Source organism: Eschscholzia californica, unplaced genomic scaffold (genome assembly GCF_041429995.1).
Source record: "Eschscholzia californica isolate CP2 unplaced genomic scaffold, dmEscCali1.0.p SCAF_3, whole genome shotgun sequence".
Lineage (NCBI taxonomy): Eukaryota > Viridiplantae > Streptophyta > Magnoliopsida > Ranunculales > Papaveraceae > Eschscholzia > Eschscholzia californica.
In genome coordinates, this window is record NW_028238420.1 from 59,996,131 (window position 1) to 60,011,831 (window position 15,701).

General features: G+C 34.3%; 2 protein-coding genes across 7 annotated transcripts; both read left to right on the top strand.

Annotated features, from left to right (window-relative positions):
* The first annotated feature begins 82 nt into the window (after positions 1 to 82).
* On the top strand, positions 83 to 3,799 carry LOC147552647 (uncharacterized). Of its 6 annotated transcripts, none has more exons than XM_086665679.1 (3): positions 83 to 429; positions 652 to 766; positions 1,861 to 3,799. In XM_086665679.1, the coding sequence occupies exon 3, from the start codon at positions 1,900 to 1,902 to the stop codon at positions 3,607 to 3,609; it is 1,710 nt and encodes a 569-aa protein (XP_086521805.1). In that variant the 5' UTR covers positions 83 to 429; positions 652 to 766; positions 1,861 to 1,899; the 3' UTR covers positions 3,610 to 3,799. The 6 variants fall into 6 exon arrangements, with proteins under 6 accessions (XP_086521805.1, XP_086521803.1, XP_086521804.1 ...); XM_086665677.1 differs by having other exon boundaries at positions 139 to 429; positions 645 to 766; XM_086665678.1 differs by having other exon boundaries at positions 429 to 566; positions 645 to 766.
* Positions 3,800 to 4,670: 871 nt separating this feature from the next.
* PEX11C (peroxin 11c) lies at positions 4,671 to 8,136 on the top strand. The gene is made up of 8 exons (XM_086665683.1): positions 4,671 to 5,005; positions 6,312 to 6,528; positions 6,786 to 6,860; positions 7,000 to 7,074; positions 7,162 to 7,242; positions 7,377 to 7,451; positions 7,558 to 7,731; positions 7,845 to 8,136. The coding sequence occupies exons 2-8, from the start codon at positions 6,337 to 6,339 to the stop codon at positions 7,878 to 7,880; spliced, it is 708 nt and encodes a 235-aa protein (XP_086521809.1). The 5' UTR covers positions 4,671 to 5,005; positions 6,312 to 6,336; the 3' UTR covers positions 7,881 to 8,136.
* The last annotated feature ends 7,565 nt before the right edge of the window (positions 8,137 to 15,701 follow it).

The following is a 15,701-nucleotide window of genomic DNA, read 5'->3' on the forward strand; positions in this document are numbered from 1 at the left end:
ATTACGTAAATCATGTCCAGTTCTGTCAAAAGCGATTACTCCGGACGCCGGCAAAAAACCTGACAATCGAAAACACTTGTCATTTCATCAACGGTAACAAATTATCCAGAAAGTCCTATTCACCTGTCGTCATTTGCCTACGTGGCACTAATATTCGTACTTAAATTCCTCGGTAACATAAATTTTTCGAAAAAATAACTTCAAATTTTAACCCAATCCAAAACGGTCAGATATACTGTCACAATCAAATCACATCCATTAGATTATTCATAATGACGAGATTTAAAGTTTTGAATTCCAGTAGCCGTCTCTCTCCTTTCTCTCTCCTTCCGCAATAAAATCTAGAGAGAGAAAATTTCAGTGACAGTGTCAGTTTGAGGTCTGTTGTTCCCTGGTAGAAGAGGAGAAAAGAAGGAAGAGGGTCAAAAGGTGGGTTTTTTTTTTTCTATTGTATATTTGAATTAGAAATTGGGTTTCTCTGGTTGGGTTTAATTCAGGGATTTACATCTTTTGATTTGAATTTGTCTTATTTTGGTAAACTTGGATTACTTTTCTCTCCGGGTGTGGTGTGTATTCAAATTTTCGACCGTTGATAGTTCCTCTTCTACCTTCTTGGGTTTTCCTTCTGAGACATTTTATTTCAGTTTTCAGGTTCAAAAGAAGCAGAAAAGATTTTACCTTTGTGGCTGAAGAGAGTTGAAGATCAAGCTATTTGGTTTCATTTCTGTAAACAAATCGAATCTCTGGATTCTGGGTTGTGTTAAAGGTCAGTAATTTCATCCATATCAAGCTATTTCTCTTTGCCCTGTTTTCCCTTTTTTAGGTTCTCTTTATAGGAACTATGAGGATTCTCTCTCTCTCTCTCTCTCTCTCTCTGTCTCTCTCTCTCTGTCTCTCTCTCTCTGTCTCTCTCTCTCTAGAATAAAGGATTTTGTTTGCTTTGAAGCAGTCTATTTTATTTAGGGTAAGTTAAAGATCAAGCTTTCATGGAGGTAGGAAAAAGGAAAAGGACTACTCTTGTGGGTTGCTTGAGAAGAGAGATTCAAAGTGATCTAGATTTTTTTTTTTCATTTGTTACTTTTTTTTTTTTGCTGGTATTTCAGTGAGATTGAGGATAATTAGGAGGAAAACAAAAGGGGTCTATATTACCTTTTACTCAATTTTTGCAGTGAAGTTGGGAAATTTTTTAGTACACTCCATTCAAACTTGAAGAAACACTGCTATCATCTCTTCTAAGCAAAGTCTCTCTCTCTATCATCCTGTGTCATCTCTTTTGAACCCTTTTGAAGATCTAAAAGGCCTATATATGAGCCAAATTTGCTTTAGAATATCCCATAAGAACTCATAATTGAACTCTTCTCTAAGAAGGAGAAGATGGAAAAAAAGAAATCTTCTTCTGAATTACCCAAACACCAACTATAGATTTTGTGGTACATTAGTATATGATTAAGGGTATTTTAGCACTTTTAATATGTTGATTTTTCTTCTTGCTATCTAGGAACTGAAATATCTTGATAACCATTAATTTCTTGTTCTTTCTTAATATTTCTCTCTTGAGTTTCCATTCATCAATGACTTTGTAAAGGACTTCTAGTTTAGTAGTACTATTTTGATTGTGTTGGTTCTCTTGTTGCTTTCACCAAACAAATTCTAGTGACTTACAGCTTTCTAGAATCAAACTACTTGCCCTACTTTCTCTCTCTCTCTCTCTCTCTGATCCTCTCAATTTTTAATTGATTTGATATAAGCACTGTTTACAACTACTCCTTGCTTTTTAGTTTTTAATACAAAGTTCTACTTTTCTCATTCTCATTTGGGTTCTATTTTTCCATATTGATTGATATAATCTACTATTTGCAGCTCTTCTGATCTAGATGTCAATTACTCATATCAAAAATCATGGTGGAAGATTCTAAAAAAGTGATCTTGATGATGGATACCCAAACTGCAGAAGAATGTTTATTATCTGCTCAAGACCTAATTCCCAAGGCAATTAGAAAAGCAAAAGAATCAAAAGGATTTTCAGGTAGATGGAGAATGATAATATCAAAATTGGATCAATTACCAACTTCTCTATCAGTTTTATCTAGTCACCCTTTCTTCTCCAAGAACATACTTTGCAAAGAACAATTACAGACACTATTAAGAACATTAGAAGAAACAATTCAATTAGCAGATCAATGTCTAGAAGAGAAATATACAGGAAAACTTCAGATGCAAAGTGATCTTGATTCATTATCGGCTAAGTTGGATTTGAATTTAAGAGATTGTGGATTGTTAATTAAAACAGGTGTTCTTGGTGATGCTACTTTACCCTCATCTTCATCATCTTCTTCGTCATCTTCTTCATCTTCATCTGAACCTGAATCAGAACCTGTGATTCAATCGAGTATTCGAGAATTACTTGCTCGACTTCAAATTGGGCATTTGGAAGATAAACATAAAGCACTAGATAACTTGGTTGAAGTTATGAAAGAAGATGAGAAGAATGTTTTAGCTGTTCTTGGAAGAAGTAATATTTCAGCTTTAGTTCAATTACTCACTGCAACATCTCCGAAAATTCGAGAAAAAACTGTGACTGTGATTTGTTCGCTTGCTGAATCCGGAAGTTGTGAGAATTCACTTGTATCTGAAAATGTTCTTCCTCCATTAATAAGGTTGATTGAAAATGGAAGCTCGGTGGGTAAAGAAAAAGCAACAATTTCACTTCATAGACTCTCAATGTGTCCTGAAACTGCTCGCTCGATCGTGGGTCATGGTGGAATTCGACCTCTAATTGAAATTTGTCGATTTGGCGAATCGGTTTCACAGGCAACAGCAGCGGGTACTTTGAAAAATCTCTCGGCAGTACCTGAAGTTCGACAAATTCTTGCAGATGAAGGAGTTATCAAGGTAATGATCGATATTTTGGATTCGGGTTTGTTATTAGGATCGAAAGAATATGCAGCTGAATGTTTACAAAATCTTACTTCTAGTAATGAAAATCTTAGAAGATGTGTCATATCCGAAGGAGGAATTAGAAGTCTTTTAAACTATCTTGATGGTCCTCTACCTCAAGAATCAGCCATGGGAGCTTTGAGAAACCTTGTTAGCTCTATATCGTCTGAACTTCTAATTTCGATAGGATTTCTTCCTCGATTAGTTCATGTTCTTAAATCTGGATCTTTGGGTGCTCAAGTTGCCGCTTCGTCTGCTATTTGCAAAATTTGTAGTTCAGTTGAGATGAAGAAAATGTTAGGTGAAGTTGGATGTATCCCATTACTTGTGAAAATGCTGGAAGCGAAATCTAATGGAGCAAGAGAAGTTGCTTCTCAAGCATTGTCAAGTCTGATAACCCTTTCTCAGAACTGCAGAGAAGTGAAAAAGGATGAAAAAAGTGTGCCGAGTTTAGTTCAATTGCTTGATCCAAGTCCTTTAAATACGGCGAAAAAATATGCTGTATCTTGTCTTGGGTATCTATCTTCTAGCCAGAAATGTAAGAAGTTGATGATTTCTTATGGAGCTATTGGGTATTTGAAGAAACTTTCAGAAATGGAAGTTAATGGTGCAAAGAAGTTGCTTGAGAGGTTAGAGAGAGGAAAATTGAGAAGTCTGTTTAGTAGAAAATAGTACAGACACTACTAGATGGAGAAAGAGTAACAAGATGTCCATCTACTTCTAGTAGTCTTATCTTTTTTTGTGTATTTTCCTTGTTTTATTAAGCTTTTGTTTCATTTTCTTGATGAATCTAATTAGGAATCCAAGTAAATGTAATCTACTTAAATGAATGAATGCCTACCAAGCTTTTCTCTTTGTCCAATCTCTACTACTTTTGAATATCTTTTTTCTGTAACGGTAATCAATAGGAGAATTTCTATTCATCCTTCCAATTGCTCCACACTCAAGTGATATTTCGCCACATCGACGGAGGAGTGGGAGAGGGACCAAATTGATATGTCGCCACATCAGCGGAGGGCTGGGAGAGAGACCAAAATTGTAGGATGAATAGAATTTCTCCTATATAGTCCTAGAGTCGAATAAAATATTCCCACACCCTAAAAGTATTCATCCAAGACCTTAACTTTGAAGAACGATTAACTTTCGGAGATGATTCTAGCTTCCAAAGGCTATCTCAAGGCCATGCTACCTGGCTGAAATTATTGGTTCATATAGAAGGAGCATACCAAGAGAATGAGTGATCACAATGAAAGATCTATGCAGCTTAAACGGGTTTAGTAACTTACCATCACTACAAAAAAAAATCTTTTATTATTATGGAGCAAGTGAAAGAAGTTAAGCGAGAACAATGTCTCTGGTATGGATCCTTGATTTTTGGAAGAAGAAGAAGTTTTTTTTTTTTTTCTTTTCTAAGCTGTTGGCCAACAATCTCCAACCAGTCTCCGGACGGTTACTTTTCGGGCTCGAGACAGAAAAGAAGATAACCATTGCACTCAAGATCACAATGTCTTTACCTATTTATGGAATTACTCAAACTAAAAATGGGCAGATGATTATCATTGTTATGAATTATAATCAGCCCATAGGCTGTCACCATGTGTCATCAGATAACCATCAGCATTACTTATCGGACATATACTCCCATTATCAGGTGCAACCACAACCACAGTCTTAAATTAACACAACCATCCGATCACTAGACTAATCGTATCTCATTGATATTTTGGGGCCCTGAGAGTCAGTGCCATCAAAGACGTTGACTCGAGAAATAACAAAATATTCTCACCATACAGATTAGTTCTGTTTTATTTTTGTTGTCAAGGGTGACCGCAAAATTGAGCTAACGACGCCATTGGTAGTTTTTAGAGAGAGAAAGAAAGAAAGAAGAGGAGGAGGAGGTGTGGTGTGGTGTGGTGTTTCAAGAGAATGGCACATTTTTCTATGAATTCTACGAACTACTATTAAATATTCATCTCCAATTCTATCGATTCTTCTTTCGTATAGATCTTTTCTAACCCTAAGTTTTCGCCCTTTTTTCTCACTCTCACTCAGTTTCTAGCTCTTTCAGGTATGATTTTAGGGTTCGATGTGTTCAACAGTGTATTCATTTGAATAATTTTCCTTCTAATATTGAACTGATTACGTTTATAAAGGATGAAATGAGTTCATCTTTAACCTTATAATATGGATTTGATTTTAATTAATGATACTTTGTTTAAATTCCAAGTGATTATTTTCTTGATATTTTTTAGGGCTTATGTTGGTTTCAGTAAAGAGATTGGTTTTGTGATTATGAACTTCTGTGATTAAGCTGACAATTGTAGTTCACTTTACTTTTTTATATTAATTCTACTTGAATTATGATGTTTTCCTTAAAATATCATGAAGTTGTTAATGAATTTTTTGAACAAGTTCTTTCCTCTGTGATTTTCAGAACTTGATTTATGTTTATGGAGTTCTGTATATGATTCAGCTTGAGCTAGACACTTATTATTGAGTTGAATAGTTATCTCTTGATTATGATTTTTAAGATTCAGATGGAATTATGTAATTTACTTACCATAATAATTTTCATATGGTCAAAAGACGGTGAACCTTCGCCTTTCCTCGGTTCGTAAATCACACCATACCATATTTAAGTGCCAACCGGCGGAAAGTTGCTATCCTTCTTTGTTGCTATGGTTGTTGACATTTAGGTATGTATCACCTAGTAGGCTAGTACCATCTTTCAAAATTTCATTCCATTTGTTATAAATATCAGCTTATTAACGTAACTAGTTGAACAATAAAACCATCGCTTTTCTATGAAATTTACTCCGATGTGTGGACAAGCGTTTCATTGGTGTGAGAATAGTCCCACATGGGAGAAGGGGTAACTAGCAACCAAGAATATAATGCATTATGCATATAGGTCCTCTCGACTCATAGCCAATTGGTTTTGAGTTGGATGGCCACAAATTTAACAATTGGAAAGATTATAAAAATCTTGAAATTTTACAAGTAATTTAAGATAGCATGTTCTTAATTTATCCCGTATGGTAGTATCTCTTATCTACTAATTATGTGTCTAAGTCTGTTAGACTACTCGTAGATAAATTATATGAAAAAGTTCTAAGCATGGATAGAAGAGGCTGGGTGTGTCAACTGAAGGAGGCAAAGGTCTTTTAGTTTTTTTTTTTTTTCGGTTTGCATATTTGAAATTGTCAAGGGGATTTCTTAGTTGAACTTGTAAGAATAACTTTCTTCTCTTTGTGTGGTATTGTTTTTTATTCTTATGGCTTCCCCTGTATTTTATTTGTGATTATACATTACCCAAGACACTGTAACTGGTTAGTGTCTTATGGCTGTTATGACTGAAATGAGTAGTATTACAGTGAGCAGGTGTGCTCAGCTTAGAAAATGAGTACCTTAGATGCAACTAGAGCGGAACTCGCTCTTGTGGTTTTGTACTTGAACAAAGCTGAAGCTAGAGATAAGATATGCAGGGCAATACAATATGGTTCAAAATTCTTGAGTAATGGAGAACCTGGTACGGCACAAAATGTTGACAAATCTACTAGCTTGGCTCGAAAAGTATTTCGTCTTTTCAAGGTTTGTACTTTTTAACTCATGACTAAATAGTAATCCATTAAAAATTAACTTTTAAACCCATTCCTAGTTGTGTCGTCGTCTGTTGTTGTTCCACTTTGTAAACTAATTAATCATCCTCGCTTCTAAGAATTAACCTAAAAAAATCACAGTTTGATTTGAATTTTGTTTTCCAGAAAAGGGAAAAGAGAATCATGGGTAGCCTACTTTTGTGTCACTTGCTTATTTGCTCACTTTTCTTTTCACTTCTTTACTTGCAGTTTGTCAATGACTTGCATGGCCTTATTAGTCCAGTTCCTCAAGGAACTCCTCTGCCCATCGTGGTGCTTGGAAAGGTACGAGTTTGCTACCTATTTTAAGTTACCCTTACATAAATTTGATGTTATTTGGTTCCTTCAGAATTAGGATAAGTGCACTTTATAAAGTTCTTACAGTTTCAGCTTTCCACCTTACATAATTTGATGTTATTTGCAGTCGAAAAATGCATTGTTATCTACTTTCTTGTTCCTTGATCAAATTGTCTGGCTTGGAAGATCCGGCATCTACAAGGTTGTAGCTTTGAGTTCCGTATTACTTATACTTATTCGATAAGAAAATTAGAAAGTCGAAAACTTATCCTGATTCCTGGTATTGTAGAACAAGGAGCGAGCAGAGCTACTAGGACGAATATCTCTTTTCTGTTGGATGGGTTCCTCAGTTTGCACCAGCTTGGTCGAGGTTCGTTCCTTATTTCCAAGCCCAACATACAAGTTCAATAGATTGCTAGTTATTTCCAAGGTCTAGAGTCTAGACATGAATAATCCATATACTCATCGTGCAATTTTTCTCATCTTTCACTTATTTTTTTCAAGCTTGCTGAAATTGGAAGATTGTCAGCATCAATCAAGAAGATCGAGAAGGAACTAAAGAATAGCGAGAAATGTGGAGTATGTTACAATTTGGACGTCAAATAAGAATTTTTTCGCTTCATTTGCTTCAATTTTTTCCTTATTTCAATCTAAAAATTGTTCTCTTTTATATTTGTGGATTCAGAATGAGCAATACAACAACAAGCTCAAACAATCAAATGCTAGAACACTAGCTCTTGTAAAATCATCCATCGATATAGTTGTAGCAGTTGGGTTGCTTCAATTAGCACCTAAGAAAGTTACTCCCCGTGTAACTGGAGGCTTCGGATTTATCAGCTCACTCATCTCCTGTTACCAGGTTCCCTCTTCTCTCTTATTTCTGATTCATTTTCGATTATTCTCAAAAGGAATCAATTAATGTTTGATGTTTTTCATGACAAAGTTTAATATAATTTTTTATATGGCATGCAGTTGCTTCCTTCGCCAGTGAAGTCGAAAACATCATGAAGAACGAAATTTTTATTGGCTGAACAAGCTTCTTGCTATCAAATAATATTTCAGATTGTAAGTATAATCAACTGATATATGCTTCTTAATGAGATACTCTGAAGTTGTTTCACCTACTTGTTCGCTACTCTCTCGTCATGTTGATGATGAACACATTATGTTTTGCTGAAAGATAATGGATCTCTACTGAAACTTCTGCCGATGCATTAAAGTAGTGGTTTTGATGCATATACATGAATAGTAATGTATTCCTAGATGGACATCTTGCCTATCAATTTAGGGATCGTGATAAATATCAATTGAGAAAAAAACTTGTTTCTCAACGCGGTTTGCTCTCACTGGATGAGATGGCTCCTCGAGGCATACATCTCGATGTGCGTAAACTATTTTCATGAAAGGAAAATGACATCAATTATGTATAAGTATAACATAATTTTTGTAGCACGTCCCTCATTACGAGCTTGTACACAAGCTTCTAGGCTACTCCATTAGCTACAGCACTCGGTGCACTTCATTGGGTGTCCTAAAGTTCAAGCTTCTAGGCTACTCCATTAGCTACAGCACTCGGTGCACTTCATTGGGTGTCCTAAAGTTCGGAGTTTTAAAGCCGTTGTAAGCCTCGTTTGAGGGACAGTTTGTGAGTAAAGGAGACACCATAACACTTACAGCGGCGCCTTTAAAACTTCCCATTTTTATACTCCGTATTTTATTACCATAATATAAAGTGAAGTGTTTAGTACATAGAAATCCTAGTGTTTTTAAAGCATCTCCAACGCAAAACTGGAGATAAAAAAAATCCATTAGCCATGTATGTCAAGAACTCAAGATTATTCTCATTCCTATGTGTCAAAATAGAAATCTTCCAATCTTTGTATATCCAAGCCATCACACGGTTTCTATTCGCAATGTTTTATAAAACGTTCGAGGCGTACATCTTGAGGTGTGTCTTGAGGCGAGTCAGTCACCTGATATCTCGAGCGATATGTACTTGAACCCGATAATAAAACGTGTGCATCTGAAATCGCATCTGAAACCACTTGTTATTTTAAGTGGTTAGATAACATAAGAGCATCTCCACCGTAACTATTATTCTTATAAACTATGAGTTTGACATAGAATTCTTACTGAAAATCTTCTCCAATGCAAAACTCAAGTTAGATTTCTAAAACGATATAGTGATAGTTAATAAGCTAAATATAGATATATGATATATCAAGAGGACACGTTATTTCATCGGAAAAAAAGAGGCCACGTTATTTCAAGAATGTCATCGTGAGATCAGTAATTGTCAGTACATTGTTTCCAATATATAGACCAACAGTGATCTCATATATCTTCACTATATACCACATATATAAAGAAAACAACTTCAGAGATTATTGATGAAGATTTCGCCCACCGTAACATTATTTTTACTTCAATTCAAAAAAAACATTATTTTTACTTAATAATCCAAGTTCAGTAAACTATGAAATTCTCATCTTCTGTGAATCGAATTTGGGATCTCAGGAGTTTGGAGATTTTGTCAACATTATCTACCACTTCGGCTACCAAAGGATTCAAGAGTGTAAAGGACAACTTGAGGAATTAAATCTCCATGTTTTTTTTGTTGAAATGGATCCACACCTTATTGGATTTCAAAAGATGCACGATTGTCATAATCCCACCTACCAAAAGATGAAGCTAACATAGGAAAGAACAGACAAATAAAAGATATTGCTTTTTTATTTATGGAAAATAGAGATTTGAGGGTTAGCTGAGTGTGGAAAGTTGATTTTGTTTTAAATGTTGACTCAAAACAAAATCCTCATCAATAAATCATTTCTTCCATTCTTTTCGCACCAAATGGTGGTTTATTTGAATACGGGAAATCAGATAATCACTTGGAATCAAACCTGTTCTCACTTCAATTCAACTAGTTACATCTTAAAATTTTGACTTTTAATGTTGGAATAAGTATTAGATTTAAACGATTTAGATTCAAATAAATATTTAAAATAACCTATATCGATCTATTTAGGGGTACAAATACAATGACGGGCAGTGCTAGATCGGGTCCCAACCGGCCCCTACCCGCGTGCCAATGTATAACGTTACACGTTACAACCCCTAAGTCTAACTGACTAGGCCCAAAAGCGGACACTCGCACAACACTCACGTATAGACTCCAAGGGTGTGAATTTAGTTTGAGTAAAGATGTATTATGGGTGATTGTGCTACATTTGATGCAATATATATCATTTGATGCAGTATTTGAAGAAAATGTTTTGCATATCAATACTATGGGAAAATGATTTTGTTTTCCTTGAGAAAATATAAGCAAGCTAACATTTGATTCGAAAAATCGAAAAAGTCATTTGCAAAAGTAACTTTTTTTTGCTTTTACATTTTTTCTTTCCAAGTAGTTCAACGTTTACATATGAAACCCTAATTGCTTTCTAACATATGACTTCTAAAAAAAGAAAAACAAAGTGTTACAGGTAAAACCACTCGTGACTTAGTAGACTTGTAGCTTTTTTTAATGTGAATCTAGAATCTCTCTCACGTGTGAAGGATTTAATAAGATTCAAAAGGTGGACACAGGTGGAGCCCTACTTTTCCACCGAAGAAGATCATGTTCAAAAAAGTAGGGAGGGCAAATCAATATTTAGTTATTCACCACATGTTGCTCCTAAAATTATACTGCTTAAAATCAACTTATAACATCAAGATAGGTCTGTCCGCAATAAAACAAAATATGTAAAACAATTCACATGAGGTCTCCTATAGAAGATCTCATGTACACGAAAAATATGTTTGTTGAAATGGAGAAGTAAATAACAAATATACTTTTATTTTGAGTCCCTAAATATGACCAACTCAATAAACTTACTTCTTAAAGATGAGTTTGTGACTAGCAAAATGTTAACACTACATTTTCTTTCAATTTCTATTTTTATTAATAAGCCGGACACATGTAGCTAGGCTTTTACTCTTTTTCTCACAAGAAAATTTTGTGACTAGCAAAAGGGAATGCGCCTCTCCTCGATATGAAATCTTATCTATTTTTTATTCTGTCTCTTAAAATATCTACTCTCTATCCTCTAACCTCTAACCACTTTCGAACAACTTCCTCGCTGAGGTGAAAAAGTTCGTTCGACATTTAAGTTTATGAAAAATGGTGGTGAAGTTTATGAAAAATGGTGGTGGAGGAATTCATCAAAATTCACATTTCACACTTTATTCGTTACAAGCATAATATATATGTGAGGAAGAAAGTGAGTTTAAATTCTCTTGTGTGCAAATCCCAAGAAGATTTGTTAGTTTTTGCTTCCTCAAGTTGTCACAACTATGATAGACAGTACCATTGGGAGACCCTAACCCTATCATGTAGACCCATATTGGAAACTTGCATCCGTTCGATCATCATCAGGCCCCATGTCTCCCGTCAACCCACTAATAACATTCTCTTGTCCTTAGATTCTGTTCAAATATATATATTACTCCTTTTTTGTACCTAGATTATTTTGATTCAGAATGAACAAGTACAATTATTATTGTACCTTCACTTTTACTTCACTTTGGTTTGGGTCCTTTGGGATATACCAAAGCCATCCGTGGGGTCAATTTCATCCAAATCATAACATGATGGAGGGGGATAATTTTCCCCAAATCATATACAAGTGCTAGAGAAAACGGGACGGTCCGAGTTGCGCCACGGTCTAAGCTAATCAGCATTATAATCTCACTTTACTTGAGGGTGTTGAGGGTTGATCTATTTGTATATGCATAAACTTAGCACGTCTCGATGTATTTGGATAGTATCATGTAGTTTTTGTTGATAAAATCTTGTATTTTGAGATTTGAGATTTGAGTATAAAGAACTAAAGAAGTAGGATGATATCAATGACTATTTGGTTGTCACAAATGAGGACAACTTAATCAAACATAAACTATGTGAATTTGTTAATAACACGCATAAGTTTATCTAAGTTATAAAGGAATATCTAAGTTATAAAGGAATATGGAAAATCCAAATTGAACTTGAAGTCTTAAAATTTGAAAAATAAAAAGACAAAAGAAATGATGTAATAACCTAGGTAAAAAAATCAATCCTCTGCCTTGGGTCATGGCACTAGACTGACTTATGGAGTAAGTTGTTTCCTAAATTAATTCCAATCACAAAATCTTGGGGGTTTGTTTTCATGATGTGGGTCAAAGATTTGGAGATTTTTATAGACCAAATTTAAAGAAAGTAATAATGTGTTGAAATTTTTGAGCAGGATCTTATGGTTTCATATAAGCTGTTGTTTAAACTTGATTCTAACCATTTTGTTTTCAAATAGTACAACTTGAAAAGGGAAATGTTGTTGAAAAATGGCTGCCTTTTGTGCTTTTCTTTAAGCTTTTACTTTTGTAAGTACATAACAATCTATGAAAGTATGATCAAGTCTTAAGTTCTTTGGAAAATTCATTCCTACATCACTTTTTTTTTTTCAAAAAAACTTATCTTCACACTGTTTTCATGATTCTAATCAGGGACGGATCCAGGAGCTCGATTTATAAGGGCGCCCCAAATACCCAAAGAAATTTGTTTTGCAAACACTACAAAAAACATTTTCATGAGGGACAGACTAAAATGTCCCTAAAAAGTAAAAATGTCCATACAAGTTATTTGAGACGGTTTTGAACCTTTCGCCAACAATGGCGTCCTAAAAGTCCAAGGACAAGAAAACTTTATAATTCCATCGCCAAGGTTACATTGTAAGGATGACATCTAATTAATAAATCAGTGTCATCACAATAAATAATTCAAGAAAAACAAATTCTCTGGCAGAGAAATAAAGTCATATGTTCGTTCTTAATTTTTTTTAAGCTTATCTCCCACAAAAAACTTTTATTCTATTTCTAAGTTCTTATCAAACCTAGATTTTGTTCAAATTCTAAACATAAATGCATCTTAAAGCATATGCTTTTTTGTTTTTCTAAGATGATAGCGATCATTTTATAAATATATTTACTACGGTCACATTACTAAAGGAAATAATCCAGATCAGGAGACGACGAAGTCTAACAAAAGATTAAGATCACAGTTCATCATATCTTGTAAAATGTCAAATTACTAAAGTAAACACCAGATCGCAGGGCGACATAGTCTACCTAAAGGATTAGTGATCTTAGTTTTTCATTTTAATGATCCAACTATTCAATCACGTTGACATGCGATTTTTTTCCATTGTAACACGCACGATCATATTATTGGGTGACATATGTTAAGCCAACACGCTTGGCCTTTAAATGAACACTTAGTCAAAATTAGCCCCCTATAGCCATCATACCATGAAATATACCTCTCAAAGCCGAAGCAATATTGATTTTTCTACATAATCTTTTAATTCGTCAACTTATTTTAAATCACCGTAGTACCAAATAAAAATGATATTATTAGACATCTAACTAAGCTCTTGATTCACGATAACCATTCGACAACTCAAAAATTGGTGACATGGGAACAACATCTCTGTTCGGACAATTCTTCATCGATATGTTTTAAAAACCATTAGATAAATTGAAATCAAGTACTAAGCAAATGTCAAAACATAGCTATTACTAAAATGAAAATTTTTCTCAACTAATGAACATGCTCATCCAATTGGAAATTTTTAAGAGCTTGACATTTGGTACAAAGTCAAATAGTTGACTTATTAACTTTCTCTAAGTCAACTATCACAAAATTCAACACCATGCAAATACAATCTTCCTATTGGCACAAACAACCTTAGATTTTTTTCTATTATAAATATAAGTTATATAACATGGGTCATGTTAGATTCCTACTTTTAGATCCTATTGGCTACTCAACAAACTAAAAAAAAGATCTAATATGGGCCCAATTTCAGAAGAGCATAAGATCGTTTTTCAAAGGCCGCGGCTTTGGGGAATAAAGAAAATTCTCCGGGGAATAAAGACTTTTCTTAAAACTAGTCAAATAAGATTGACTTTTTATGTTTATTTTTATTGCTAAGGGGCTTCTAATTTTAGAAGATGCCATAAAAAAGGCTCCACCATCTCATCACCTCTCTCTGCCACTTCATCTTCTCGACACCTCATCATCTTCTCCGGTGAAAGTCGTCGGCCGGCTAGTTTTCCGGCCGGCGACCTTCAAATATAAAAAAAAAAAAAAAATATTCTCTCTCCTCTCTCTCTCTCTAAATTTTTTTTTTCTCTCTCTCTACAACAGTTCTTCTCTCTCTCTCTAGAACAGTTCTAGAGAGAGAGAAGGTTTGTTCTCACTGGGACAATGTGTTTGTCATACGCAATCAGCTTACATAAGAATCAACAAAGAAATTGACACAGTGGCATTGCTCACAGTTATAAAACTCATGGTTTATATAATCAAGTAACTAATCCGTGTATATCTGTCGCAACTCTTTTCTGGATTAGGTAAATAAGTTCAAACTTTAGATGATAAATGACTTCATGAAAGGAGACCCATTTCCTTATCCTTCACTTTAGGTTTCCTAGTCTGTTATTGACATCCAATTTCAAACATGTATAAGTAACCAATGATTCTAATCATCTGCTCCCTTCAAATTGATCTAATTTACTTAAAAACTCCATCTTTCCATACCAATAGAAATTCAACTTCAGACTTCACCTCCTACTGTCACTAAAAACGGATATACTAAACATTTATATGCATCTAAGTTTCACCATCTAAACAAAACCTAAATACTAAACTAAAGAAATAAACTTTTGGTGAGAGAATTTACCTCTGATTTTAGAAACCAAAGAAGGAGTTTTATTTAAATTCCTCTGGCAAGGATAAAATACTCTGGAGCTAATTGAAGCTCGAATTGGGCAAGGACGGTTAGAGAGAGAAAATGGTGAGTAAAGAGACGCGGAAACGGCTTCCATTTGAAGTGAAACTGCAAAAGTTTGCAGCTGAGAAATACTTGTCAATCGATTTCTAGGGTTTCAGTTATGTAACTAGAGAGTTCCAATTCTAAACATAAACTCATTCGTGAGAACAGATCTTCTCTCTCTCTAGATCTGTTCTAGAGAGAGAGAGAAAAGCAAAAAAAAAAAATTAGAGAGACAGAGAGGAGAGAGATAATTTTTTTTTTTTTTTTTTTTTATGTTTGAAGGTCGCCGGCCGGAAAATTGGCCGGCCAGCGACTTTCGCAGGAGAAGATGATGAAGTGGGAGAGAGAGGTGATGAGATGGAGGAGAACTTTCAAAAAAATGTATTTTGCATTCCCCATAAAAATTTATTCCCCGGAGAATTTTCAAAAAAATCTGGATTCCCTCGAGAATTTATTCTCCGGAGAATTTTCTTTATTCCCCAAAGTCGCGGCCTTTTCAAAAATAGAATAGATAAATTGTATCATGGCCGCCATTAGTTTATTGTCAGGATTCGAACATTCTATCGAATAGATCATTTTAAAAAAATTTGGTGGAAAACGAAAATAAAATTCCTTTCACTTAGAATTAAAGTGAAATTCCTTGTAATTAAGATTTACATATGTAGTAAATTATGATTCAATCATCATCATAGAAAAATCAAAACTATGGTAAAGTTTGGCTCTTATTTGACCTTCTTCTTACTAGGACTAATATCCATTAACTTATATATTCTCAAAGTCCAATTGAAAAAGAATAAGTAAATGTCAAAAGTTAACCTAAACATTTAAAATTAGTCTTTTTTTTTTCTTTTTGTTGAAACATTTAAAATTAGTCGTTAAAAAGAGAAATTAGTTTCCTTGACTTATGGACATATAGGAAGATGTTTTTTTTTTTGAAATTTAACTTCGATGTATGATAGTCATTACAATGACGTTG